This window comes from Triticum urartu, chromosome 2A (assembly GCF_056163025.1).
Source record: "Triticum urartu cultivar PI428250 chromosome 2A, HENAU_Tu73, whole genome shotgun sequence".
NCBI classification, from domain to species: Eukaryota; Viridiplantae; Streptophyta; class Magnoliopsida; order Poales; family Poaceae; genus Triticum; species Triticum urartu.
In genome coordinates this window covers 58047494-58073419 of record NC_141874.1, presented here as the reverse complement: position 1 = coordinate 58073419, position 25926 = coordinate 58047494, and the positions used below count along the sequence as shown (strand labels likewise).

Below are 25926 nucleotides of genomic sequence, written 5' to 3'. Positions count from 1 at the left end.
GACCTCGGTGAAGCTGCTTACATATTGAGCATCAAGATCTATAGAGATAGATCAAGACGCTTAATAAGTTTTTCAATGAGTACATACCTTGACAAGATTTTGAAGTAGTTCAAAATAGAACAGTCAAAGAAGGAATTATTGCCTGTGTTACAAGGTGTGAAGTTGAGTAAGACTCAAAACCCGACCACGGCAGAAGATAGAGAGAGAATGCAAGTCATTCCCTATGCCTCAGCCATAGGTTCTATAAAGTATGCCATGCTGTGTACCAGACCTATTGTATACCCTGCCCTGAGTTTGGCAAAGGAGTACAATAGTGATCTAGGAGTAGATTACTGGACATTGGTCAAAATTATCCTTAGTGGAATAAGGATATGTTTCTCGATTATGGAAGTAACAAAAGGTTCGTCGTAAAGGGTTACGTCGATGCAAATTTTGACACTGATCCAGATGACTCTAAATCTCAATCTGGATACATATTGAAAGTGGGAGCAATTAGCTAGAGTAGCTCTGTGCAGAGCATTGTTGACATAGAAATTTGCAAAATACTTACGGATCTGAATATGGCAGACCCGTTGACTAAACTTCTCTCACAAGCAAAACATGATCACACCTTAGTACTCTTTGGGTGTTAATCACATAGCGATGTGAACTAGATTATTGACTCTAGTAAACCCTTTGGGTGTTGGTCACATGTCGATGTGAACTATGGGTGTTAATCACATGGTGATGTGAACTATTGGTATTAAATCACATGGCGATGTGAACTAGATTATTGACTCTAGTGCAAGTGGGAGACTGAAGGAAATATGCCCTAGAGGCAATAATAAAGTTATTATTTATTTCCTTATATCATGATAAATGTTTATTATTAATGCTAAAATTGTATTAACCGGAAACATAATACATGTGTGAATACATAGACAAACAGAGTGTCACTAGTATGCCTCTACTTGACTAGCTTGTTGATTAAAGATGGTTATGTTTCCTAACCATAGACATGAGTTGTCATTTGATTAACAGGATCACATCATTGGAAGAATGATGTGATTGACTTGACCCATTCCATTAGCATAGCACTTGATCATTTAGTTTGTTGCTATTGCTTTCTTCATGACTTATACATGTTCCTATGACTATGAGATTATGCAACTCCCGTTTGCCGGAGGAACACTTTGTGTGCTACCAAACGTCACAACGTAACTGGGTGATTATAAAGGTGCTCTACAGGTGTCTCCGAAGGTACTTGTTGGGTTGGCGTATTTCGGGATTAGGATTTGTCACTCCGATTGTCGGAGAGGTATCTCTGGGCCCTCTCGGTAATGCACATCACTTAAGCCTTGCAAGCATTGCAACTAATGAGTTAGTTGCGGGATGATGTATTACTGAACGAGCAAAGAGACTTGCCGGTAACGAGATTGAACTAGGTATTGAAATACCGACGATCGAATCTCGGGCAAGTAACATACCGATGACAAAGGGAACAACGTATGTTGTTATGCGGTCTGACCGATAAAGATCTTCGTAGAATATGTGGGAGCCAATATGAGCCGGCCCTTGGCGGGATCCACTGCGCCCCCATGGCCCTAGGGCCACCGAAGACGAGGCGGACCTGCGGCGCCGGCGAGAGGCAGAAGCCCTAGCTTTCTACCTGCAAATCCCTGCATTATGCTACCTATTTAATTAATTTTTGAAGCACGTACGTGTACTGATATTGCTAGTATACACTGCCGCTTAAGCATGCGACTGACGCGACAGTGGTACTGTACTAAACTAACTTAAATCAGTGATAATGGCAGCTCTTTTAGGTTTGTTAGCGACTGGGACGAGCAGACCATGCACGCTCGCAGATTCTGTGGCGGTTCCAGATTGCTTGTCTACGTACGTGGGCTGCCGGTCGACCAGACGTACAACCCTAAAAAAACAAAGAAAGAAAATAAGTGCTGAGATAAAAAAATATGTGGTGAAGTACTGAAGTAGACTTAGATGTGACATAGTTATATGAGTCCATGTGAAAAAGGAACGACAAATCGTATTTACAACGGATCCGGAGGAATTGCAACCCTGAAACAGGGTGGACAGACCTAGTAGACTCGGGTCTTAAAACGTCTACGGCGCTCCCGCACCCGATAAATAGGGATCGAACGCTAACGAAGCTCGACGGTGATGGCCATGGACGGTGAGCTGCTCGAGCCCCGACCTTGGGCGCCGTCCACGGGCTCCTCCGAGCAGGAGGCCGATGTGGAGACTGGTTCCGCTGACCACGGCAAGGAGCTCGCTGCGCAGCAGGATCTGACGCGCATCCTGCCCGAGGACATGCTAGCCAACGTCTTGCGCCACCTCGCGCCGCGCTGGCTCGCGGCGTCCCGCTGCGTCTGCAGGGACTGGCGCGCCACCGTCGACGCCCGCCGCCTCCTGCGCGCGGACCTGCTCCCGCTCTCGTTCCATGGCATCTTCCTCCACTTCGACGCGCACACGTTCCCTGAGTTGTTCGCCCGCCCCTCCTCCTCCACGGGCGGCCTCGCCATCACGGGCGGGCTCGACTTCCTTCCCGACGCCAACACGTCCATCAAGGATGTGTTTGGTTGAGGAACCAACTGTCACGGAATGGAATGGTTCCATTCCAGAAGAATGGGTCGGTTCCGTTCCTATGTTTAGTAGGTGGAAAAAAGTAGAACGGGTTGGTTCCGTTCCAGTGTTTGGTTTGGAAGAATGGAATGAAAAATTGAATAACAGAAATTCAAAAATTCGGCAGCATTTCATTTGTATTTTCAAAAAAAACACACAATAATATATATTGACATAGAACACAATTATCAGCAATAATATCATAAGGTGAAATCAGGTAGCAAGTTCATTCGTGGATCTTCCGTGTCTTCTCCTCGAAGACAGGTCAATGGGAGGAGAGGTCCTTTGTTCGACAAGGGGGTGCTCCAGGGACCAACATCACATACTCTCCGGTGGAATGGCGAGAACGCGCGGTCTACTGGCGAGGAGCACTTTACCTGCAACGCCAGGCTAATTTCGTTTTAAGGTTTGTTGTGTATATATCCTTTTTCATCTGCCTTCCCTTGGTGGAAGGATTTCTTTACTTTGGTAAGTTTTTATGTTCACATATTTCAAACAATAATACTTTGGTTTTGCAGAATGTCCCTGTCCAACAACAAGTACTGCCTAATTGAGCCACCCATGGGCATGGGATTGAGCGTACATCCAAATCGTTATCTAGAAAGGTCAGAACAAGGGGTGTACTTTGCAGCTGTTGATAAGTATCGTCTTCGGGTTTGGGTCCTTAGCGAATCATCTGGCCAAATCGAGTGGGTATTCAAGCATGACAATGACCTTGAGCACGCTGTATCACATCACCGCGGACAATTCCATGGACCTTGGGTGTTAAAAGATGTTAACTACAACTCATTTTGCTCCCATCTTCCAGGATACAAAAAGAAAGGTACAGTTGGAGATAACTTTGAATGGAACTCCGATAGCGATGACGATGAAGTAAAGACTGAAGGGTGTTACCTAGCGGAGAACAAGAAAGGAAAAAATACATGGAAACTCATTGATACTAACCCTGTCGAAGATCTTCAAATGGAAGATGAAGTGTCTTATGTTTACAATCCTGATATTATAATACTCGGATTTCACCCATATAGAGAGATCGTCTTCCTGACTAGTGGATCCAGGGAGAAGGGAGTGGCCTATCATTTGAGTACCTCCAAGGTTGAAGGCATAGGCAACATATGCCCAACAAACTATACCCAGTTCAATGGATTCTCTAGCCAACCGCCCATCATCGGATATTCTTTTACCTACACGCCGTGTTGGCTTGAAGAGTTGGCTAGAAACATTTAGTTTAGAAGCTCATCTGAAAAGTTGACAAACTTGTTGGTTGGAATGTATCTGAGCACATGATTGCTTAGTCATTTTTAGTTTATACATGGATTTACAAGGATTGGTTCCTACATAAAAAAAAAAGACCACCGTGTGTGGTATGTTTTTGTTCGGTTACGGGTGCCTTAATTGTTAAATTTATATGTTCTTTTATCTTCAATATTTTGTATCATGGCGAGTCCTACCCTGAGAGATCTTACTCTGATGGGATGTCTTCTATGATCACTTCCGTACTAGTGAATGGTGGTTTTCAATTTCTGTATGATTTGGATAATGGTTTTGGCTGAGAGGACGGAGAGCATAGAGTACATGCGCAAGATTTTTTTTTTTACTTATCTAACCCTTCGTCGAACAAAATTGACAGAAAATACACATCTCTGAATAAAATTGCCAAAATTGCCCTGCTGGATGGCTGTCGTCACGTCACGTGTACTTTCCACCATCTTGGTGTACGTGGCACCGCAAATGACCTCAGGCCCGTCGCAGCAGGGTGCTTCAACCACCTTTTATTGTTGGAAGTGGCTTCCGCCACACTGTATGGGGAAAGGTACACGTATCGACACAACAAGCTTTCGCCGGATCATTTTTGATAATTTTGTTTTGTGGGGTGTATTTATGTCAACTGCGTTCGGCATATATTGTATGCATGGGTGGTCCTTCCGCACCACCGCAGATTGATTTCGGAGGTCCATTTGGTCAGCTGTCCATGGCAATCACCTCTGGTGAGCTCCTCTGCGACTGTGGTGTGGGACAGCATAGCCCCAAAGTTTTAGAGGTCCAAAATTTTAAAAACTTTAGATCATTAATATATTAATCTCCCTGTTCGGTACGACCTCATTATGCTAGTTTTTTTTTACTCTCTCCCTCTCAAAACAAATGACTCAAGGTTGTACTAACTTTCTACTAAAATTAGTATAAAGTTGAGTCATTTATTTTGGGATGGAGGGGAGTATAACAATACAAATATCTTAGGCGTAGCTTCAGCTCAACTGGGGAGCATTAATATTTTTTTAAACCGCAAACTGTAGAACAATAGTTCTACGGTATCATTTTATAAAATAATAAAGGTATGTTATATGGGGCGAGTAAAGAAAGAAACCCTTGTGCAAAAAACCCATATAAAATTTTACTACTAGCAGCCCCAGAAAACAGGATGTTGCCGCTAATTTTACTAACTACCAACAGCGTACGTCCAAGAAAAAAAAAGAACACTGCAGACGTGAAAGAAGTAGCGGCGTTCGTACAAAAGGAACATTGCAAGGTTGGTACATGAAGTTACCCGCTATAGCAGCGTGTGGTGCTTGGAGGAAAGTTGCTACTTGGATGTCTAAGCGACTGATGTGGGTCTTACAAGCTGACGGCGGTTAGTTGTCCTGGATGCTGCTAACAGGTATACAAACTAGCATAGTTTACTTGCCCTACACGCTGTTAACGTTTGCGCCCAATAATTGACCACCCATTCTTTTGTGGCTGCTAACGCTTGCGATTTAGCAATACAACTGATGATGATAGCATTCGTTGGTCTGATTTTCACTGATAGAAAAAAGTCAAATAAAAACCTGGTAAACTAAACCTAGCTAGGCCCAACGATCGAACGCAAGGGCGGGGCCAGTACGTGCACCCTGTGGGCATTGGGCTGGCCCAACGATCTGTTTGGCGAGAGTCTGTCTGACACGGACTACATATCGCTTGAGATCGAGATATATAGATGAAAGCCCTCTGAAGATTTCAGATCGATTGAGATCGAAAAAAAACCTAGTCGATGGCCAAGACGCAGCAGCCGCCGTGGGTGGTACAATTCAACGGGACAAGCAAACCCGCCCTCTTCGCGCCGTTCGACGGATGCGTCCGCTGGGACGAGACGCCGGACGTGCCGTTTCTGCAAGGGAAACGATGCCTCGGCCTCGACGGAGACTGGTCGCTCATGGTCGACGAGCAAAGCAAGGAGTGCTTCCTCGTGAGCTTTGCTGATACTCCGTTGCTGTCGGCCCCCGGCGTAATCGCTCTCCCGCCGCTCCCCGAGGACGCGCCAGAGTTGTACCTATGGTTCGGCTGCGCGCTCTCGGCGCAAACGCCGCCTGACTGTACGGTCGTGCTCGACTTCGTCAGGGAGAGGTACCTTCTCCACTGCCGCCCCGGCGACCCCGAGTGGTCCCGTCTCCCTGTGGAGCTCGTTGAGGTGAACGACCAGTTCGACGGCCCCATAACCCGTGGCCACCAGGGGAAGTTGTACGCGACGTCCATGCTATCCTTCGTGGCCCTTGACGTGTCCGGCCCGGCGCCGGTGGTCGAGAGGATGGACATGACACCCCCGCCGCGGTGCCCAGTGCACGCTGAGTACAAGTGTTACCCGGTGCCGTGTCCTGATGGCGAGCTATTCTTGGTGCGCTGCTGCCTTTTTGGGTACCCGGAAGAGGTGGTGGATGTGAAGGTTTTCCGATGGAACAATGAAGATGATTCGTGGGAGACGGTCGAAACTATTGGGGACAAAACGTTCTTTGTAGGCAGGTTTACTTTTGCGGTCCCGTCGGCCACTGAAGCGGGAACCCAACCCAACTGCATCCATGTGCTGCGCAAAGTTTGCGGTGTATTTGGTATCTATACCGTTTCGCTTGATGATATGACCATTTGTCTTAGCATTGTCGAGGGATGTGATGATGATAATGATGACGGTGAGGATCAAGTTTTCTGGGCTCTTCCCACTAGGTAAGTTCAATTCCACTCGCTCGATTTGAACAAGTATTACTGTAGGAATACTAGTATGTGTGCTGTTGATGAATGCGATGATTTAATGTCTCTCTCTCTCTATATATGTATATGTTATTTGCAGCTTTTGTCTGGAAGCAGCACGAATTATCAACACTTCTGATAATGTCTCCAGTGAAGTAAGTCTGTACATGATTATATTACTGATAAATTTACTGGGTTGAGTACGCTAGTTTAACATGTATACCTTGGCAGGTGATGCATACAAGAATCGAACATTGCTGCGGAGAGCAAGAAACAGAGGACATGATGATGAGTACCGCGGCCTCTCCAGAGGAGAGGCATTGGTGTGACATCCATACCGACTTGTTGCAGTTACTAGCACACAAGATTTCATTCATCGATTTCCTACACCAGAAAGCTGTGTGCAAGCAGTGGAACTCCATTAAAAGCCCGATCCAGCATGCAAAAGTCTCTCCATTGCTCATGACAACTCGACCAGCAGGAAGGAACAAGGAGGATCTTCTCGAGATCTTTGATCCGGTGAGCGAGAAGAAGTATAGCATCAGGGTAAACATCCCTGTTTCAGGTCTGGAATCTCAAGGATCACAGTTACTACATTTCACAAAGAACGGCTGGGTCATCGTGTCGAGAGCCGGCGACCACATGCTCTTCCTAGTGAATCCATTCAAGAATTATCCTGATGGCGGCCATGTGATCGCTATTCCACCTCTGAAAGTCCCTGTCCTCAAAGGATTGTCGTTTTCTTCAGTGCCGGGTTCTCCGGACTTCGTGGTCCTCGCCGCAGGAACTAACCCAAGCGGCCAAGTTACCATCATACGAACATGGCGAATGGGAGATGAAAATTGGAAGAAATAATGCTTTGGCGATTATGACGTGCCCTTCTTCATGGCATCTCACAACCCCGTTTTCGTGGACGGACTCTTCTATTTTCTGGACATCAATGGCAGGCTTGGAGTCGTGGACCCGAACAAGGACGAAATGGAATGGAACCTCATGGAAAAGCCAGATCAACCAATACGTGGAAGCGATGAGGTGCATTCTGGGGAATGGGACTATAGCTATCTGGTGGAGTGGAAGCGGGAGCTGATCATCATTGTCAGAGAAAATGGCGATGATGGGTCCATCAAAATGTTCAAGCTGGATCGGTCTCGGATGTTTTAGTCAGAGTTGGAAGGGTTGGAGGGCGCGGCCGTGTTTTGGGATAGGAAGAATGCTTTAATTGCTGTGCCACCCGTCGGAGAAGATTTATGTAACAAGGTGTTCCTACCAAACTATAATGAGACCAACGGTGGTGGCAGGAAGCAGGCGTTCTACTCATTCCAAGAGCAATACTACTACCCTTCCTTTTATGCCAAGGAGCCCATGATCGCTATATGGTTCCAGCCAGACCTGGACGTACTTACGATGACTGACAGTAGTGCATGTTATTTCCTTTGTTGATCGATATCCTAGCCAAGAGTTCTTGGAAACTCCATAACATAAGCACCTATGGAAGATGCACTGTATAGGGCCTAAACATTTTTATCCTGAAACAACTACAAAGTAGAGTTATGGATTCTGGCATCTTCGGATGCTTAAAATTGGACTTACTTTTATATATGCCTTTTTCAGATATTGGCCGCATACACACATGACACTCAAAATCCCTCTCCTGCATATATGCACCAGGTACAGCTGTACAGACCATCAAGCGGCAGTTGAAAAGAGGATTTTGCCCTTGGTCATACCTTGCGATGATTTAACCAAATGATATTGGTGTAAGTTTTGATGATTTAGTGAAATGATGTTTCTGCAGTTTCTATTCCAGAATTTTGGCATGAATACGAACAAATGTTTGATTTAATTATAACTACTCCCTCCGTTCCTAAATATTTGTCTTTCTAGAGGTTTCAAATGGTGACTATATACGGGACAAAATGAGTGAATCTACACTCTAAAATATGTCTGTATACATCCGTATGTGGTGACCATTTGAAATCTCTAGAAAGACAAATATTTAGAAACGGAGGGAGTAGTTAATTGCATGTGCATTGAACAAGGGCATATAATATTAATGATACTAATGTTTGTATTTCTCGAAAAGTTATTTCACAGTTATCTCTCCTTCAGAATTGTCAAACAATAACAACAATGTAGAAGAAATTTGAGTAAATGATTTAGTGATAACAAGAACTTGATGCACCATTTATCACTCCTTGGCTTTACTGCCTCATAAATATTAGTTTCATAAAAACCTTCATCTGACTATGGACTGGGACAAAAAGGCCATTTAGAGACATTATAACTGTGCACCTTTTGAGCCCTCTCACGCCAGTTGTATTTTTGATCGTCCGATCTGCACTTCTGACCGTTTGTGGCCGTTTGATGTGGTTTCAATCCCGCATAGGCTTCGCTCGCGAAAACAGAGCGCTACCGATTGGGCCGCTGCTCCCAGAACAAATTCGCAGCTTTTCTATTGTTTGGGCCTACGGGCCTGAGATGGAAAACGCAGCCAACTCGCCCCAGACCGAAGGAAATAAACCACCGGTGATTGAGGACGTTTCTGGAGGCCTTAATTAATGGCAATCGATGTACGCCACTCATTAAGGATCGATTATCGCATATCAGTTACAGTGCTGATGCATCTATTAGTCTTCTCCATTTATTCGACGGGTGTGTATATCATCTCCACTGCTCCTCTCCTCCGTTAGTCATGCATGCTTCTTGCCATGTTTCCGCTGCAGCTTTATCGTCTTTCCTTCCTCACATTTTCTATCCAGGTACTACTAAGTCAGATCCTTTTTGGTTGATGATACTGCTTTTTGTTGGTTCCTAATTCGCCGCAGAACATTGGGCTGGCTCGGGGAATCCTCAAGCCGATTTGCAAACCTTTTCCTCTAACACTTGCTCGGCTCCTTTAGTTTCGTGCAGATGCATTCATATTATATGTAGTGGAACCGGTTCTGCTGGGTTGCTTGGGGCAATTTTTCTAATAAAGCTCACGATTACCAGGTTAGCATACTGTATACATGTACCCACATGTCTCACGTTATTATCAATGTACATATGTGTGCTCATGATTTATAAAATTTGATGCTACTGGCTGTGTTTATAATTCAGAATCTCAAACAATGCTACTGTGGTGTGTTGCTGCTGAGGATAAATTTTAAGCAACATATATAATTTACTGGTTCATAATAATTATATGTGTTGTAGGAACGAAGGCTATAGAAATCACAGGTAGCGTGCCGAACGGAACAAGATTCCTGCGAGAAGCTGCATACATGAGTGAGGAGACGGAGTTGGGGATTTAGAGAAGCTGGAGGACTTCCGAAGAGTCTAAGGCATGTTCTTTCATGGATGAAGCCATTTGGAATAACCTGGAGCTGGAATTGAAGGCCACTGCAACAATTAAAATATATGTATTGCAGAAATAAAGTAGTGTAGGTCCATCTAATTCTCCATTACTGGATTTTGGTTCTGAAAATATTAGTTCAGCTTTAGCAATTCATACAAGTAAATTCTGGGAGGACGGTGCATGAGATGTTGGTGTTGATATGAGGTGTAGGCTTATAGTTAAAAGGTTCTGATGTGAGCTAAGCTTTTTTGATGTATACTACTGGCCACAAGATGGCAAAGTTTCTGCAGATTATTATGCTCTGTATGTTGCTACTGCGTACGACATAATCTTGGGTGTCTCTGTGGTCGAAAATAAGTTACTGTTATCCAGTTTTGGTATTCTATTTTGGAAGAAATCTTAGTTTAACCTCTGTTCCTTTGTTCGGTAACTACCAATGGCATGCATTGATCAAATCCTAGATTCAGTGCCTGCATTAAGAGTTTGTGATGATATGCCATGTTCTTATATTTACTCACCTACCCCTATTTTACACAGCCGAGGTTGAGAAATTGATTAAACCAAACATCCATCAGAATTTGCTAAAAATACAATAAGCAATCTTGTGGAATGACTGTTCATATGTAGTATTAATTCACTTTTAAGGAATTTGTTAAGGTCTATTTTTTTGGTTTGCTAATGTATTTTCTCAAATGTAAGTTTATATTAAGATGCCATATTTCTTAAATTGTTCGCTGATGTCATTCTGCATAGAGCTAAATTCTTTCTTTATTTATCTACAAGTATATTTTTACAACAAATATCATTTTGCATAGTGTTAGATTATTAAGAGGTCATATTCACTCCTTTCGAAAATTATTGCCATTCTATTGTAAAAATAGACGGGCGCAACAACGCGCGTCATCTTTGGTCTAGTATTCTCATATCATTGAGCTTCAGCTATGGACACGAGGTAACATGCAATGGCAAAACAAAAAAAGTTTTATCTACGAGCACATGACAAGTCAATTTGGAAAAACAACCTTCCTGCCAATTTCATCCATCTAAGAGACCTAAGAGTTACTGTGTGTGCACCAGGTGGTGTGGCCGGGCACCCACAGTTCCTCAACGTCCACGTGCAGAAGGAGCCCACGCAGAGGTAGCGCGATGATCTCCAGCCGCCCCACGCACTGCAGGTCACCTGACGCATCCATCGAAGTCGTCCTTCCTCCTCGCGCGACGTGTCTATCGGGGCCGTCCTTGGAGCAGAGGGGGAGATGAGAGAGAGAGAGCAGAAATTTTACTCCGGACCGTTTTGATGAAGTATATTTAGGGAAATGGTTGGGGCCGGAGTATAACTTTTTCTCCCTTACGGCGGATTAGGGATCGGTTAGGTGTGAATTAGAGGAGTAAAACCGACTTTTGTACTCCTCTAACGCCGGATAGGGAGTCGGTTGGAAATGCCCTTACCCATGCATGTGCACATAGAAGTACATTCTAGTACTCCCTCCGTTCTATAATATAGCGCATATAAAATAAGTGTTTTAGACACAGTTTGTCTAAAAGAATGACAAATCAAAAACCGTTTCCTGTTCATTATAAATATGAGCCTAAACACCATTAGAGTACCATGTTAGCCACCATTTGGCTCGGATGGGTAGATCCGTAGATGTGAAGTAATCGGACGCTAAGAGGGTTGTAAACTTGTGTGAACTGGATTACTGAGATCCAGGTTAATTAGTACTTCCTCCGTCCCAGAATATAAGAACGTTTTTGACACTACACTAGCTAGTGTTAAAAACGTTTTTATATTTTAGGACGGAAGGAGTAATATATAACCATTTCCCCCAAAAAAAGAACACTATTGGAGTAGCAGAGATGTTTGCATGCGGAAAAAAAACTTTAAGAACAGAACTTAATACCCAAAAGAGCACTACCAGTCATGCCTTTAATCGAACCACCTGTACCACGCCACGCGCCATGTCAAACACCTTACGTATCAGCTAGAGACACCTTGGCATTCCCTGTTCTACAAAGACGAACATCACACAGAGACAATGGCGAATCCAGGAAAAAAGGTCACACGTCGATTATTCCTTCTTCTCTCTCGTGCCCGCGTCGCCCTCCCGCGGGCGACCGGCCGCACGTCGCGCCTCCTCCCTCCAGGCTCCCCCCTCCCTTCTTCCTTCTCGCCGCCGGCGCCTGTGCCCGCGGCCGGCTTGGCCCTGGGGCTGCTGCTGGCGGCGGCCTCTTGGCCCTTCCTCTCCCAGTCGCTCTCCTGCGCGGGTGGAGCGGCTCCGGGGGGTGCATCTAGGCGGCGGCGGTCTGGCGTGGCGGCGGGGCTCCGTGGCGCATGCAGGCGAGCAACTGAGCGGCGGCGTCGCCGTTGGCGGCGGGGCGGCGCGGTGGCGGGATCTGGCGTCGTCCGCTCGGCCCAGACCTGGGCCCTTCGGGCCCCATCTGGGCCTGGGCGGGCCGGTGGCGGGGATGGCTCCGGTGTGGCTTCTGGGAGGCGGGGAGATGCGACGCGAGGCTGGGTACCGGCGGCGACGACGCCGGCCTGCTGCATCGCGGCCGGCGGGGCTTAACGGGCCTGCTTCGGGCCTGGTTGGGCCAGGGATGGCCCGGCATGCCCCGCTGCCGCGTCCGAACGGCTACCGCGACAGTGCCGGAGGCACGGGCCTCCCGCACGACGGCGGTGGAGATGGTTCCCTCCCGCTCGGCGTCGATGTTGCTGCTCCCGTCATGGTGAGCTTCTCTCCGGTCCTCTTGGCCTCGTGGTGGTGCTCGTAGTGAGGCGGCGTGGGTGGCGGCGCTACTGCGTTGGCGCATGGTGTTGGGCGACGGTTTGGCGGTCGGTTCCGTTCGGTTGGGCGGTTGGGGTTGGAATGCGGGAGAAATCCTTGCCGGCTTCGGCCCCGACGCGGTGACACCTGCAGGTGCCACCATTCCTCCCTGGAGGGTGTCGGTGGTATCCACCCCCCCACCTCCCTCCACATGCCCGGGGAAACCCGACGACTCGTCCGGGCAGCAGCGTCGTCGGCGTCGCATCCTTTGTTGGAGGTGCTGCTTGGTACGCGACGGATCGGAGCCTCAGTCTGTGGTGTTTTGTTTCCGGTGGGCGCCGCGGTGGCGGGTCATCCGTGTTTTGCCAAGCTGCCGTGGTTTGCATTTGTTTCTTCTTCTTGTTCTCTTGGTGTGTTGTGCTGCTCGCCACAGCGTTATCTGTACTCGGTGTTGGTTGCTTTGGAATACAAAGCGGGGAACCTCATTTTCGATAATCCAGAAAATAAAATAAAGGGTGGGCTCAAATTTAAGGGCGAGAAACGAAACGTCATTTTGAAGAGAAAAAAACATTATCTCCTAGTCCTTTGTTGAATAAACTAAGATTTTGCCACAATACTACTAAAAATATGGATTGTTTACAGGCATTTTCTGAAAATATCAAATTTCGAATCGAAATTTAAATCTGTCTAGCCAAATAGTTGTTATCTCGCATTCCCCTTTTTTCAAACAAGCTCAGACTTTCCTAGATTATTATTGGAAACATGTAGTATTTGCTGGATGTTTTTTTTAATATGAAAATTTGAACCAAATTCTGAAATTGTTTAGCAAAATACAACCACTATCTCTGAATACCTTTTCTTCAAATAAGCTAAAAAAATCAGATTGCTACTGAAAACATGTACGTAGTATTTACTGTAATTGTTCTGAATTTTTTGAAAATCAAATTGAACTTTATATTGGTATTGCCCATTTAAACAGAAAAAATTTGGTATAGCGATGCCCGATGTGTGAGTGTGCGTCATCTCGCACTCATGTGTGCCTACTCGATGTGTTTTCCGCTACTTGCCTGTGTACTGTTGGTGTTGTTTGCTGAAGCCTCAGATCGAGAGATTGGGTTGCTGGGTTGGACGAAGTGTAGTACTATAACAAAAAAATAAATATTTTTGAAGGGTAGGCTAGAGCCTGTTGAAGCCTCTCTACTGGACTCGCCACTGCACGGAGACAAAATTCAGAATAGGCATGTTTGGTACCAACTTCACCAAGAAATGAATCAACATGCCAACATTTATCTTCTGGCCACATTAAGATGTAGATGTAGATGTATATTTCAGTATAAAATACAAAAAAATGTAATAATTAAGTCCCCAAAGTAGTTTATAATGACAAGTATACACAAAAGAGACCATTGCAAATTCAACAAGTGCTTTCTTGCTCCTAGTACTCCCTGGGCTATGAGATGTCCTTTTGCTCCATGTACCGATGACTGGGTTATCATTATAGGGACCAATGGGGTGATGTTCAGTTCAGGTATTATGTTTAGCCGGTGTTCTATTATACTCCCTCTGTAAACTAATATAACATGTTTTAGAGACTTGTGCCAAATCTCTAAAATGTCATATACGAGTTTACACAAATAGTATATTTGAATGGATTTGCTAATTATCATCTGAATGAGAATTAGCAATGACCCAATCAGGAAGGCTATAGGAACTGATTCAACGTTGAGATACTCAGCATTGATTACGGTTGCAACCCTCGCCGTTGCATGCCTCTGCCCTGTCCTACCCTCACCTTGGGACAACCTCCAGTTCAGACATGCCGTCCCTCGCCTCCGGTGCTTCTGTCAAAAAGCCTTGCCCTTCCTCCGTCCACGAATAAGTGTACATCTAACTTTTGTTATAAGTTAAAATTTTAAAACTTTGATCAACTTTATAGAAAAAAGTAGCAACATTTATGGCGGTAAATTAGTATCACTAGATTCATTTTAAAATGTATTTTCATACTATACCAATTTGATGTCATATATGCTACTACTCTTTTAAAAAAAAGTTGGTCAAAATTATAAAACTTTGGTTTAGAACAAATGATAGAAGTATACTTATTCGCGGACGGAGGAAATAAGTAATAAATATAATTATAGGGACACAACTACCCATTTTTGTGAATTGTGCAGCTATAATAGTCAGAAAGACTTGACACCAAAAGGCTAAAGGAACCACATCTCTACTTACTACTTCCTCCGTTCCTAAATATAAGTGTTTTTAGACATTTCAAATGGACCATAACATATGGATGTATGTAGACATATTTTAAAGTGTAGATTCAGTCATTTTGCTCCGTATGTAGTCATTTGTTGGAATCTCTAAAAAGACTTATATTTGGGAACGGAGGGAGTATTAAATAATCAAACAAGAATTTTCTTAAATGCATCCCATAATTAGTCCCACAACACCGCGAAACCAATCAGCACCACATAATTAGGCCCATAATTTTAATCTAACAGTCATAATTAATCTAATACCACTACGGTGTGCGCTTAGCAATTTTCGATGGCTGATCGTACTCCACCACCGTTCATGTCCCGCTTCTGCACAGGCATCCCCATAATCACGCGAGGCACGAAAAACGAAATCACTAGCCCTCACATAATCACGCAACCATCTCCTATAACCACGAACCCTTAGATAAACTTCAAAAAGAAAATTACTCATCCCCGCGGTCCCCCCCTGCCGCCGCCGTGCCACCCAGGGTGCAGGAGCCGCCGCACCCCGGCCTCGTGCTGCCCGCAGCATGCCGCGCCGCCGCGTGACGAGGGAGCAGGAGCCGCCGTGACCTCGGCATCCTGTCGTGCCGTGCGCCGCGCCGCCGAGGGAGCAGGAGCCCCCGTCGCCCTTCACCGCGTCCTCCGCCTCCCTCACTCTGTCGCCGCAAGCTGCCTCACCGACTGGATCCACTCGATTTGGACAAGCCGTTACCACATCCCTCAAGGGAACTGGACTGCGTGTAATCCGCCTCCGCCATGCCCCACTACTCGCATGGCGTCCACTGCCTGGAAGCGACCACCGCCGGTCCACTCCACGCGTGGATGCGCCAACCTTAACACCATCTCCATCCACTTGATGATGTACTCATAGCGTGGACTCCAGCCATGATCGGGATGTCTCACCACCTCAGGTTATTATGTTCATCAAGGTAGGCTACTTTAGGTACTCTGAGTTGTTGTTTTCCCTGTTTAGGCTAATGATGTTCATAGAAGACGCAACTCTAAATAGTTTTGCTTTATGTATGACTACATCTACAATACAAGCTTTATTTGGGTAGTATATTTATTTGATTGAGTCGATGTGATCTGGAGGTGTGCTCAGTTTTATGTTAGCAATTTAGCATTTTCAGGTTTGATCCGAGTGTACCTAGAGGTGTGCCAAAGTCTGAAGCATCGCCGCCGTTGCTTCTTCGTGCACCGCAGATGCTCATCGACATGCAATGTTTTTTTCGTGTCGGGGGCCCAGAATGTGGAGCTCCTGTGTATGTCATTTTTCGCAATGAGAACCATGTTGAATTAGATTACTTGAAAACTTGGTTTTGGCCATGTACGTGCAGTTCCACCGGTTGTTTATAAACAGAAAACTGAGGTGGGTTGTGATTTCTGAATCTGGGGAGGGAATTAGTAAAACTTCAGGGGAAGTAGGAGACCGTGTTTAAGTATACTGTCATCAACCTGATCGATATGTTCCTCCTTGCATTTTCAGTTGAACATTTTCTAGCACTGTAAGCAGAAAGAATTATTTGATACAAAATGTTCATTATACAGAAAGTATTAGATGATGTTTTAACCTTAGTATCAGGGCATCTGAAACATAAATTATCTGAAAAGTGCTCCCTTGCAGTGTTCATGAACAGTTAGCAAAGGACGTACAACTTCTAGATTCCATTGCAGAGAAACAGGCACACATTTTTCTATAAAGATAAAGCAGGTAGAAAACTAAGATGCTTTCAAAAACAGTGTTCTTAGAGCATCGTTTTTTGTCAGAGAATTGTGTTTTGTTTTCTTCACGAAACATTCAACAATATCTGACAAGAAAATATTCAGATCTTTTTATTTCTTTTTCTACTTTTTGCATTTTAATGCTCATCCGAGTGCATATGCATCCGGGAGCAAAATGGTACCTCACAACTTGTATATTGTCTTGTTGGTAACATTGGCCATGTCATCCACAAAAAATCGTCATACAACTATCTCCAGTAGATTGTGAGTAATAGTGAATTATAAGGTGAGAGCATATATCAAGTGTGCACTTTGCTCACCTCAGAGCTTGTGCAAAGGGATATTGCTTGATTTATACTCCCTCTGTCAGGGTTTATTATGTCACCTTGTATTTTGGATCCAACTTTGAACCATCTACTTGACTAACAAAATCTATAGTATGTGCTATAAAACATATGTTGTAGGATTTTTATTTCAAAGATGGTCTCAACTGTATAATTTTGTGACCTATACTTTGCATTTTATAAGTTATAAATGACCTATAGTTTGTATTTTATAAGTTATAAATTCATGGGCACAAAATAAAAGGTGGTCTAATAAACCCGGATGGAGGTAGTAATTCTACAGCATTACTCTCTCCTCATTTATTGTGTGACACCTCACCATATGTTGGAGGTGGTGAGACGTGTCCAACGTATCTATAATTTGTGATTGTTCCATGTTGTTATATTATCATTCTTGGATGTTTTATAATCATTTTATAGTCATTTTATATCATTTTTTGGTACTAACCTATTGACATAGTGCCAAGTGTCAGTTGCTGTTTTTTGCATGTTTTTTACATCGCAGGAAATCAATACCAAACGGAGTCTAAATGCAGCGAAACTTTTTGTGGATTTTTTTTACCTGAAGACATCCAGTGGGCCGAAGAAGCACCTGGGGGCTGCTCCGAGGGGAGCACAACCTACCAGGGCGCGCCCGGAGGCCCAGACGCGCCCTGGTGGGTTGTGCCCACCTCGGGTGCCCCCCGGACCGCCTCTTTACTCTATAAATACCCCAATATTCCAGAAACCCTAGGGGAGTCAACAAAAATCAATTCCAGCCGCCGCAAGTTCCAGAACCACCAGATCCAATCTAGACACCATCACGGAGGGATTCATCATGTCCATTGGTGCCTCTCCGATGATGCGCGAGTAGTTCTTTGTAGACCTACGGGTCCGTAGTTAGTAGCTAGATGGCTTCCTCTCTTTCATTTGATTCTCAAAACAATGGTCTCTTGGAGGTTCATATGTTGTAACTCTTTTTGCGGTGTGTTTGTTGGGATCGGATGAACTTTGAGTTTATGATCAGATCTATCTTTTTATGCATGAAAGTTATTTGAGTCTTCTTTGATCTCTTATATCCATGATTGCTTATATAGCCTCGTATTTCTTCTCCGATATTTGGGTTTTGTTTGGCCAACTTGATCTATTTATCTTGCAATGGGAAAAGGTGCTTTGTGATGGGTTCGAGCTTACGGTGCTTGATCCCAGTGACAGAAGGGGAACCAACACGTATATATCGTTGCTATTAAGGATAACAAGATGGGGTCTATTTCTACATAAATAGATCTTGTCTACATCATGTCACTGTTCTTATTGCATTACTCCATTTCTCCATGAACTTAACACACTAGATGCATGCTGGATAGCGGTCGATGTGTGGAGTAATAGTAGTTGATGCAGGCAGGAGTCGGTCTACTAATCTTGGACGTGATGCATATATAATGATCATTGCATGGATATTGTCATGATTATTTGAAGTTCTATCAATTGCCCAACAGTAATTTGTTTACCCACTGTCGGTGTCAAAACCGATGGATTTCGGGTAGGGGGTCCCGAACTGTGTGTCTAAGGTTGATGGTAACAGGAGACAGGGGACACGATGTTTACCCAGGTTCGGGCCCTCTCTATGAAGGTAATACCCTACTTCCTGCTTGATTGATCTTGATGAATATGAGTGTTACAAGAGTTGATCTACCACGAGATCGTAATAGCTAAACCCTAGAAGTCTAGCCTATATGACTACAGTATTGAGTATATCCTATTCGGACTAAACCCTCCGGTTTATATAGACACCGGGGGGATCTAGGGTTACACAGAGTCGGTTACATAAGATGGAATCTTCATAGTTGTTTGCCAAGCTTGCCTTCCACGCCAAGGAGAGTCCCATCCGGACACGGGTGTAGTCTTCGGTCTTCGTATCTTCACGGCCCATCAGTCTAGCCCATAGACAACAGGCCGGACGCCCGAGGACCCCTTAGTCCAGGACTCCCTCAGTAGCCCCTGAACCTGGCTTCAATGACAAGGTATCCGGCGCATAGTGCTGTCTTCGGCATTGCAAGGCGGGTTCCTCTTTTCGAACTCCAAAAAATAGTCTTCGCATGAAACAAACGTGTCTAGATCTACAACACACATCCGTAGAGGGTGTAGCACTTTCATGAATCCGATCTGCTGACAACTTTAATAACGTGACGTCGCGCCCTCCCGGCCTTTATTCCGAACCGTTTCCTGTCCCGCCGTTCCACGTTTTGGGGGCGTGGTTTTTACTGGCACGTCTTGTCGAAGCAGGGATCGTGCCCCCTTATTGCGGGATTTCCATCAATACGAGCACGGGTAACCCAACCATCATGCGGGAAAGATTCCTTAGGAACAGGCAGGTTCTTAGGCTTTAAGAGGAGGCATTCAATACCGGAGGCCTTTATAAAGGAACCAAGGGCCGTCCTTTTTTACGCCAAACTTCTCCTCAGCCTTCCCAACCCCGAGTTCCAGCACCCAAGGCTCGACTCCAATGCTTTCAGCCTTCCCATCATGTCCGGATCCAGCTCTCAAGGTCGATGGGTGGCTTCCTCCGTTATAGAGGAGGATATTGCAAAACTTCGGGCAGTCAGATATCTGACAGCAGAGATCCACCACCGGCTTCCTGGTCAAGGACAAGTTATTCCGACCCCCAGATCCGGCGAGAGGGTTGTGTTCATCCCCCACTTCCTCTGGGGATTAGGGTTTGCGCTTCACCCCTTTGTCCGGGGGCTAATGTTTTATTACGGACTGGATTTTCACGACCTTGCCCCGGACTCGATTCTCCATGTCTCGGCGTTTATTATTATATGCGAGGCCTTCCTTCGAATCCCCCCACACTTCGGCTTATGGCTCAAGACCTTTAGTGTGAAACCGAAGATAGCCGACGGGGAACAGGCGGAGTGCGACGGTGCTACAATCAGCCAACTCGCCAACACTCCCTGGCCAAAAGGTTCCTTTACCAAGACTTCCAATTACTGGCAGCAGGAGTGGTTTTACATTACATAGCCCTGCAGTACTAAGTGGGTCACTGCACCCACTTTCCGTCCTGGCCCACCGTCACAGCTTGCATCATGGGTCAACAAGGGGCTGGACTGGGGATCGGTTGATGAAGTATGGACTTTACAAAGCCGCATCTGAACCCTCCTCGAGAGAGATATCGATATCGTCAGTGTGATTCAAGTGATGTTAGTCCGCCGAACCCTGCCCTGCCAGCGCAGGCCTCGCTGCATGTGGGAGTTTAATCCAGAAGGACCACAGACCCTCCAACACTTCTTTGGCGCCACACACGAAGGGGTGTGGAAGTTATTTTCCAGGAAGAGGAAACATTGGCCCGATATCGCCGAGGACGCTGGCCTCAACTGTAATCGTCTGGATACCCCAGTAAGCACTTGGCTCTCGAATACTTTGCGATCATGCATACAGTAATATGATACTGAAAGTGCAACTATCCCTGGGTGGTTTTGGTAATTCCTAACAACATATAGCTCATTGAGCTAACATTATTCCAAGATTAATATTTCAGGAAAAACTCAATGAATGGCATGGCATGGATGAGGAAAGTGGATCCCTCAAAATTCTAAGGACAAAAAGTTTGGCTCAAGCTTGAAGCTCAAGACTCTAAATTTTATATTTTAGTGATCCAAGATCACATTGAGTCTATAGGAAAAGCCAATACTATCAAGGAGGGATGAGGTGTTGCTTAATGGCTTGCTTGCTCAAAATGCTTAGTGATATGCTCCAAAATCCTCAACTACCTTCCCACATCCACATATGACCTAAACCAAAAGTCAAACTCGGCCCCACCGATTCTTTCTATCCGGCGCCACCGAGTTTCAAATGTCATAGCCACTGCCACAAACCCTAGGCAAATCGGTCTCACCGATAGGGATCTCGGTCTCACCGAGATGGGATTGTAATATGTCTGTTTCCCTTCGTAACGTTTCGGTCTTACCGAGATGAGCAATCGGTCCCACCGAGTTTACCTGACCAACTCTCTGGTTAGCTTATTACCAAAATCGGTCCTACTGAGTTTGTGTAATTGGTCACACCGAGATTACGTTATGCCCTAACCCTAACTGTATCGGTCCTACCGAGTTGCATCTCCCGAAAATCCTAACAGTCACTAGGTTTGCTGAATCGGTCCGACCGAGTTTAACCATTCGGTCCCACCGAGTTTGGCAAATTGTGTGTAACGGTTAGATTTTGTGTGGAGGCTATATATACCCCTCCACCCACTCTTCATTCGTGGAGAGAGCCATCAGAACATACCTCCAATACACATTTTCTGAGAGAGAACCACCTACACTTGTGTTGAGGTCAAGATATTCCATTCCAACCATATGAATCTTGATCTCTAGCCTTCCCCAAGTTGCTTTCCACTCAAATCTTCTTTCCACCAAATCCAAATCCTGTGAGAGAGAGTTGAGTGTTGGGGAGACTATCATTTGAATCACAAGAGCAAGGAGTTCATCATCAACACACCATTTGTTACTTCTTGGAGAGTGGTGTCTCCTAGATTGGCTAGGTGTCACTTGGGAGCCTCCGACAAGATTGTGGAGTTGAACCAAGGAGTTTGTAAGGGCAAGGAGATCGCCTACTTCGTGAAGATCTACCGCTAGTGAGGCAAGTCCTTCGTGGGCAACGACCGTGATGGAATAGACAAGGTTGCTTCTTCGTGGACCCTTCGTGGACTCGCGCAACCGTTACCCTCCATGGGTTGAAGTCTCCATCAACGTGGATGTACGATAGCACCACCTATCAGAACCACGACAAAAACATCCGTGTCTCCAATTGCGTTTGAATCCTCCAAACCCTTCCCTTTACATTCTTGCAAGTTGCATGCTTTACTTTCCGCTGCTCATATACTCTTTTGCATGCTTGCTTGAATTGTGTGGAGATTGGTTGACTTGTGCTAAGATAGCTAAAATCTGCCAAGAACTAAAATTGGGAAAAGGCTAGATTCTTATTTGGTCAAGTAGTCTAATCACCCCCCTCTAGACATACTTTCGATCCTACAAGTGGTATCAGAGCCTTGGTCTCCGTTTGCTTTGATTTCCATAGCTTTTGGCGGTCATAGCCTTGGTTTCACAACCTAGGAGAGTGGCGTCTAGCGAGGGAAATTATCACCGTAGAGGTCCTTACTTTGATGGCACTAATTTTGCTAGTTGGAAGCATAAGATGAAAATGCATATTCTTGGACATAACCCCGCCGTTTGGGCTATTGTGTGTATTGGCTTGCAAGGTGAATTCTTTGACGGGAAAGAACCGAACCGTGAAGCCACCGCGGAAGAGTTGAAAATGCTGCAATACAATGCTCAAGCTTGTGATATCCTCTTCAACGGATTGTGCCCCGAAGAATTCAACAAAATCAGCCGTCTTGAGAATGCAAAGGAAATTTGGGATACTTTGATTGATATGCACGAAGGTACCGACTCCGTCAAGGAATCCAAATTGGATGTGCTTCAAAGTCAACTTGACAAGTTCAAAATGAAGGATGGTGAAGGTGTTGCTAAAATGTACTCTAGGCTTGCTCTTATCACAAATGAGATTGCCGGCTTAGGGAGTGAAGAGATGACCGATAGATTTATCATCAAGAAGATCCTAAGAGCCTTGGATGGAAAATATGATACCGTGTGCACATTGATCCAAATGATGCCAAATTATAAAGATCTCAAGCCAACGGAAGTCATCGGAAGAATTGTTGCTCATGAGATGTCACTCAAGGATAAAGAAGAACTTCACAACAAATCAAGTGGTGCTTACAAAGCCTCATGTGAAGCCCCCACATCATCGAGTGAGAAACAAACCTTCAATGAAGAATTGAGCTTAATGGTGAAGAACTTCAACAAGTTCTACAAGAGTAGAAGCAAAGAGAGAAGCTCCAAGTTAAGGTCCTACAGTGACAAAAGATCTTCTAGTCGAGAGCGAAACTGCTACAATTGTGGAAGGCCCGGACACTATTCCAATGAGTGTACGGCCCCCTACAAGAGAAGAGAAGATTCTCCCAAGAGAAGAAGTAGAAGAGTAGAATCACCATCTAGAGAAAGAAGGAGTAGAGATGATCGTTATGAACGAAGACCCTCACGGAGAAGCAAGGTTTCGGAAAGAAAGGACAAGTCATCAAGGAGCTACACAAAACGAAGACATCAAGCTCATGTTGGTGAATGGGTATCCGGCTTCGACTCCGACAACCACTCCGAGAGAAGCTATCACTCCGACTCCGAATATACTCAAGATGAAGGTGTTGCCGGTCTAGCACTTGTGACAACCAACTCCTACGACATATTTGACTCACCAAATGAAGGAGTTGCAACATGCTTCATGGCTAAAGGCCCAAAGGTATCACACCCCGAGTATGTTGATTTCAATAGTGATGAAGATGACTTGTTAGGTGATGATGATTTACTTGTTGACAACTCTAGTGATGAATACTGTGATGAAACGTCAATTAATCATGCTAATCAAGATAAAACGAATGACAATGATAAGGAGAAGATTGAGTCTCTAACTAAAGAACTAAACACTCTTAAGTTAGCTCATGAAACTATCTTAGGAGATCATCGGGAACTTTTAAGGACTCATGAGAAATTATGCTTTGAAAAGCTCAACCTTGAGCAAGAGCATGAGTTCTTAAAAGCAATCAATGATGATCTTCGTCAGAAAAGTTCTTCTTACATTGCCAAGCGTTTACTCTTATCCACTTACATGCCTCAAGTCAAGTCTAGTAACAAGAACAAGAAAGATTCTTCCTCTAGTAAAAACAATAATCATGCTAAATCCAATATTGTTGCTTCTAGTAGTTCTCTTGATTCCACTAATGATTCTCTTAGCCAAGTTACACTTGATCAAGAAAGTAGCTTATTGAAGGGAATTATAGAGAAAGGTGTTTACAAGAGCCTTGCCGGAAGTAAGCAATTCGAGGAAATTGTACGCAAGCAAGGAAGGCACCGTAAGAATCAAGGTGTTGGTTTTGAATGAAAGTTCAATGCCAATGGAGTTGAGTGGGAAGAAGATCAATACCCCAAGACGAAGTTTGTTCCTCAACAAGAGAAGTATGATCGTACTTCTTTCAAAGGGACACAAGCTCAAGATGATATTCCACCACAAGACCACAAGCAAAAAGGCAAGGACAAGCTTCAAAAGGAAATTGATGCATTTGAAGAAGCTCCTAAGGCCTTGGTCAAGTGGGTTCCCAAGACTACTTCAAGTTCCACTTCATCAAGTACAACTACAACACCGAGGATTCCCATCAAGATGGTGTGGATCCCGAAGAATAAGAACTAGAGAGTTCTTGAGGGTGAGTCCGCCAACATACTTCACTCTTATCATCTTGGCAAGAACAAGTGCAATCAACTTCCACATCTTGCACTAGTTCAAGGAGTCACAAACCCTCTTGTTGGTAAGACAAGGGACAAGGTAACCTAAAAGCTTTCATAGACATCATCTTGTGTGTGCATCACTTTATGTCTATGGATATCCTTGTTTGTTCCTTGTGGGACTAACCCATGTAGGTATTGAAAGTGCAACTCACTCCAATGGATAGCTTCAAATGATCTACGTCAACATTGAGCATCCACATCTTCAACATCTACATGAAGTCATCATCGACAAAACCCAAGGTTAGTTCATCCCTCTTAGGGTGGATCTCACATCTAGGGGGAGCTTTACTCTAAGAATTGAGCTAAAGCAACTCTAATGGTGTGAACACAAAAATGCTTTATGTAAAAGTGGTAACCCCACTTGTGCTTAAACGATGAGTATGACCTATGATCAAATGTTCTCATTTGACTCCTAAGTCAATATACTCATATATAGATGACCTAGTCATAGCAAATTGCTTGATAGATTCTAGAATTGGTTGTGCATGCCTTGTCACATATTTCATTTGCCATCTTATTGTGTGAGCATGCTGGTTGCATATTTTACTCATTCGAGGACATCCACTTGTTGTTTTGATTGTTCGGTTTTATTTCCTTTTGCCAAGTGGATGGACAAGAGTGCCTAAGAACCTCCTCTAGCTATCTATGCTTTTCTCGTCTCAAACTCTATTCATGCTGCATCACAAAATTTGATCAAGTCAGATTCGAACCACTCTGTGTGAGGAGCACTCGGAGTCCCCGATTCGTCATAGACTTAAACTTCCAAAACTTCTTTGTGCATTTCGGTCTGACCGATTCATCCATTTCGGTCATACCGAGATCACTAAGTCGATCTAGGTTTTTAATCTCGATGCAACCGATTTGAACCTTTCGGTCACACCGAGTTTCAGTAACTGTTTGTAGTTATGAATCTCGGTGCCACCGAGTTGTTCCACTCGGTCACACCGACAGGGTCGGGCTATATATACCCACAGGTCAAATTTTGGAAAACTTTCCGAACCTCCTCGACCCGCGCTTAGCCCGCTCTGCCTCCAGAGTCTCCGGATCGTCTTCCTCGTCGCCAGCCGCCTCCTACCGCTGGTCTCCGGCGCCGTCAACGGGAATCATCCCCGCCGTTGCCGCCGTAGCGAGTTCATCGCCGAACTAGGGTATGAACTCGATCACTGTGCTGTCCCTATCTGATTCCTAGCACATTGTGTTCGCCATGTATCTTGCCACGATTGAGATCATTCTTATCCAGTCAAAACACTCTGTAGTTTAGTCGTGAATTGAAAATTTGGGGTTAGGTTTCCGCCGAAACCATCTCGGACCCACCGAGTTGTGGAACTCGGTACCACCGATTCGGCTCAGGCCGTTGCACATGTAATTCTCGGTTTGACCGAGAATTGCAAATCGGTGTGACCGAGTTCAGGACTTTGTGAAACCCTAGCAGTCTCGGTGCCACCGAACTGTGACTCGGTCTGACCGAGTTCACTAGTTTAGGTTCCAACAGCTGCTTCG

At 44.9% G+C, this 25926-nt stretch overlaps 2 protein-coding genes and 1 long non-coding RNA gene across 3 annotated transcripts; all 3 read left to right on the top strand.

Moving 5' to 3' along the window:
• Positions 1–2163: 2163 nt before the first annotated feature.
• On the top strand, positions 2164–3852 carry LOC147983713 (uncharacterized). The gene is made up of 3 exons (XM_087540838.1): positions 2164–2574; positions 2847–3031; positions 3144–3852. The coding sequence occupies exons 1-3, from the start codon at positions 2164–2166 to the stop codon at positions 3850–3852; spliced, it is 1305 nt and encodes a 434-aa protein (XP_087396964.1).
• A 1963-nt stretch (positions 3853–5815) lies between these two features.
• Positions 5816–7476, top strand: LOC147983712 (uncharacterized). Its single transcript, XM_087540837.1, has 3 exons — positions 5816–6597; positions 6722–6776; positions 6853–7476. The coding sequence occupies exons 1-3, from the start codon at positions 5816–5818 to the stop codon at positions 7474–7476; spliced, it is 1461 nt and encodes a 486-aa protein (XP_087396963.1).
• Positions 7477–9199: 1723 nt separating this feature from the next.
• On the top strand, positions 9200–10254 carry LOC147983711 (uncharacterized). The gene is made up of 3 exons (XR_015615003.1): positions 9200–9380; positions 9522–9612; positions 9817–10254. It is a non-coding gene; the product is annotated as an uncharacterized LOC147983711 (long non-coding RNA).
• Positions 10255–25926: the final 15672 nt, after the last annotated feature.

Bases quoted from the DNA above. Each gene is read 5' to 3' on its own strand.
- LOC147983713 (XM_087540838.1), top strand. From the start codon at position 2,164: ATGGCCATGGACGGTGAGCTGCTCGAGCCCCGACCTTGGGCGCCGTCC. The intron at 2,575-2,846 runs GTGTTTGGTTGA...GAAATCAGGTAG, and splicing joins CCAACACGTCCATCAAGGAT to CAAGTTCATTCGTGGATCTT. The intron at 3,032-3,143 runs GTTTGTTGTGTA...TTGGTTTTGCAG, and splicing joins CAGGCTAATTTCGTTTTAAG to AATGTCCCTGTCCAACAACA.
- LOC147983712 (XM_087540837.1), top strand. From the start codon at position 5,816: ATGGTCGACGAGCAAAGCAAGGAGTGCTTCCTCGTGAGCTTTGCTGAT. The intron at 6,598-6,721 runs GTAAGTTCAATT...TGTTATTTGCAG, and splicing joins TTCTGGGCTCTTCCCACTAG to CTTTTGTCTGGAAGCAGCAC. The intron at 6,777-6,852 runs GTAAGTCTGTAC...ATACCTTGGCAG, and splicing joins CTGATAATGTCTCCAGTGAA to GTGATGCATACAAGAATCGA.